The sequence below is a fragment of the Carettochelys insculpta genome, chromosome 1 (assembly GCF_033958435.1).
Source record: "Carettochelys insculpta isolate YL-2023 chromosome 1, ASM3395843v1, whole genome shotgun sequence".
Classification (NCBI taxonomy): Eukaryota; Metazoa; Chordata; order Testudines; family Carettochelyidae; genus Carettochelys; species Carettochelys insculpta.
The window spans coordinates 6639662-6643056 of record NC_134137.1 but is presented as its reverse complement, the minus strand read 5'-3'; the positions used below and the strand labels follow the sequence as shown (position 1 = coordinate 6643056).

General features: G+C 44.2%; 1 protein-coding gene across 1 annotated transcript; it reads right to left on the bottom strand.

Moving 5' to 3' along the window:
* Nucleotides 1-2126: 2126 nt before the first annotated feature.
* Nucleotides 2127-2708, bottom strand: LOC142007625 (olfactory receptor 52P1-like). The gene has a single exon (XM_074984313.1). The coding sequence runs from the start codon at nucleotides 2706-2708 to the stop codon at nucleotides 2127-2129; it is 582 nt and encodes a 193-aa protein (XP_074840414.1).
* Nucleotides 2709-3395: the final 687 nt, after the last annotated feature.

Genomic DNA, 3395 nt, shown 5'->3' with positions numbered 1-3395 from the left:
GTAGGTCCAAATAGACTGTCACCAGAGCTGGGGCCCATTCCAGCCTCTGCATGGGCATCATGAGAGTACTGCACCAGGGAATGAATACCCTGAAAAATCCTGTCAGCCCCAGAAAGGAGAAATGACACTTAGAATCAATGGGCCAGACAAGGTTTGGAATAACTGATTTTGAAGGTGATCCACATTCTGTCCCTTGTGTCTCTGTTATCACTCTGGCAAGGCTGCCATCACCTCCGTGGCACCCCTGGCAGTGGAGCCGACAAAAACACGGTTTGTAATACAAACTCAATATCTCCAAAAAACAAACATCTCCAATCCCCTGAGTGAGACTCCCCTTCTCCAATCAGCTCACCCTGTGCTGACACAATACGACTTCGTGCCCCTACCGGTGCCGTAGGTAATTTGGCAACTGCCTCTCCCTATGAGACTCCACCTCATCCTTCTGTCTTTTTATGAGCACATTTTCAATTAGTAGATAGGGGAGCTGCATAACACCAACACATGGAACCAGATCTTGGACCTGTGCTGCTTACTGCATGAGCCTCTGCAGTTAGAGATAAAAACCAGCTGCTTCTCACGTCAGGCTGTAGAGGAGACTCATTCTTTCTGTAAGTGGAATCAGTACCAATTCATGGGACAGTGAACCATAGCCAGCAGGGGAGGGGATTACATCTGCCAATTTAGCCATGTCCAATGACTGTGATGAAAACCTGCAATTAACTTCACCTAAGATTGTGTCCCACACAAGAATACAGCTCTGTGCCCCATTAGCACTCTCACATTTACCTGTCTGACACCTCATTCTCTAAGGCTATGGCTACACTAGAACAGTGTCTTGGCAGACATTTCCCTTGAGAAACATTTTCTGAGAAAATATCTGTCCCCAGTGTGTGGCCATACATTAAACAGCTTTGAAAGAGCGGTCTGTTCTGTCAATAGAGCACCCAGACTTCCTGGTTACTGTCTTTAGAAAACCACCAAATGCAAGTGCAGCAGACGGTGCTTCTGAGTGTGCTGGAAGTCCTGTCTGTGGACAGAAGGCCCCCCTCAGAGCATCCACATAGCAATTTTGTTTGCAGTATCTGTTAACAAAGGCACTCTTCCTCCTCTGGGAGAGGCAGAAAGCTGTCAGCAGAAGTTCCCAGTTGTGCCGACGTTTTGTGTGTGGGCATATGGTGAGTTTTGTTGACAAAACTCCTGATTTATCCAAAAAACTCATGTGTGTATCTGTAGCCTAAGTGTGCTCACGTGAATGTAACACCTTCAGAAGGCTGGTTTTTTCACAAATATTTTGTGAGTGAGCTTGTTTTCTGTGTCAGGGTAACAGATCCACCATGTAGCTTACAGAAATCTTGGGATCCCTTCCAAACAGAAACCCACTTTGTGCTGGTTCACATACTCTCTAATGCTTTGATAATCTCCTGCCTAAACTGCAGGCCTGAGAAAAGTTTATATCTTGTGTCTGCAGAGCTTTATGTGTTACACAAATCCTACCAAGCTTATGGTAGAAACCAGTCAAGAACACACACAAAAACACTTTCTTCCTATCCTTCAGCAACAGAACACTTCAATACATCTTTGATAGGGAGGCTCTATCAGTCCCAAGAGACTGCTGAGAAGTACTCCCATGAAGTGTGTGTGTGTTTTGTTTGTTTGTTTTGTTTTTCTCCATGTGTATGGCCATGCCATGTCTTGTAAACCAGACAATTGCATTTTCACTCCAAGCATCCTCTGGGCATCTAAGCACACAAGATGTGTTCCAGACTATAAAAAAGAAGGTAAGGAAACCCTCTAGAGTGTAAAAACAGTCCTGTTGCTTTTCAGTTTACTCTGAAAGCATCAACTAAATCATAATTTAATTCTGAGTTATTCAATGGATGGGTGGATAGCTAAGAAGATCAGAGTGAGGGTGATCTTAATGGTGACACATCTGGCCCAAGAATTCCTGGGCAGTAGAACCCCCTGTCTCCTCTTCGTGGCTCAGAACAGTGACTAGGGTTTCCCCACTATGGGGCATTCTCCTCACAATGATGAGCTCAGCCAAATTTCAACAGAGCATCTTTGATAAATGAATAGAATCCTCTACCCTTCTTTCCAACTTATATAAAGTTAGTGGATAAAGTTGATCACCTCTTGCAGATGTGTTTACCAACTTTCTCACGAAGTTCTTTGGTTTTGAGCCCATAAATGACAGGGTTCAGCGTGGGGGGGATGATGAAATAGACATTGGACATGATGATGTGAATGGGGGGAGACATGCCCTGACCGTACCGGTGCATCAGGTTGGAGAAGAGGCAGGAACTATAAGACACCAGAATCACACAGATGTGGGCTATGCAGGTGTTGAGAGCTTTATGGTGGGCTTTCTTAGAGGAGATTTGGAGGACGGCCATTAAGATCAGAGTGTAAGAGAGACCAATGACCATCATATCACACCCAATGACTAGAATCACAGCCACCAAGCCATATACTTTGTTGACAGTGATGTCCCCACATGATATCTTTGCCACAGACATGTACTCACAGTATGTGTTAGGGATCATGTGGTTGGCACAGAATGGCAGCTTGCTCAGGAGTAGGGGCATGGGCAGAGTATATGAAACAGCTCTTATCAAACCCATGAGTCCTAGCTTAGCTAGTCTTCCATTGGTGAGGATGGTGGCATATCTCAGAGGATGACATATGGCAATGTAACGATCAATGGCCATTGTCACAAGGATGGCTGAGTACTTTATAGAAAGCATGTGAAGAAAGAACATCTGGGTGAGGCACCCACCAATAGTAATGTCTTTCAAATTGAACCAAAATATGCACAGTGCCTTTGGTACAATGAAGGTAGACATGGCAATATCTGTGAGTGCCATCATGCAGAGCAATATGTACATCGGCTTGTGCAAGGTCTGGTCTTTGCATACAATGAGCAGAATTGTGAGATTTCCTAACAGGCCAATAATGTAGCACATAGCAAAAGGGATAGAAATCCAGGCGTAGGCTGCTTCTAGGCCAGGGATACCCAAAAGGAGGAATGTTGATGGGTCAGAAGAAGTAATGTTGAAAACTACCATGAGGTGGTATGTCCAATATGTTGAATAGGTTCAGAAATGCTGAAGATGACTGAAAAGGGAAAGAAATAGTGTGAGGGGGGGGTTCATTCTTTATTACAAATAATGTGGTAAATAATCTAGAAAGGGGAGTCAGCCGGGAGGTGGCAACCTTTGCAGAGGTAATTGTATTATTTGATTGCAGTGAAGTCCAGAAAAGTCCTCAGAGGGAGCTAAAGAAGCCAGGTGAATGGGCAGAATGACAAAATTTCAGTGTCAATAGCATCAGCGTGTATATCCATTGCAGGGAAAATATCATATTTGTCAGAAACCTTAACAAGGTTCTAATTTAAC

Bases quoted from the DNA above. Each gene is read 5' to 3' on its own strand.
- LOC142007625 (XM_074984313.1), bottom strand. From the start codon at position 2,708: ATGGCCATTGATCGTTACATTGCCATATGTCATCCTCTGAGATATGCC.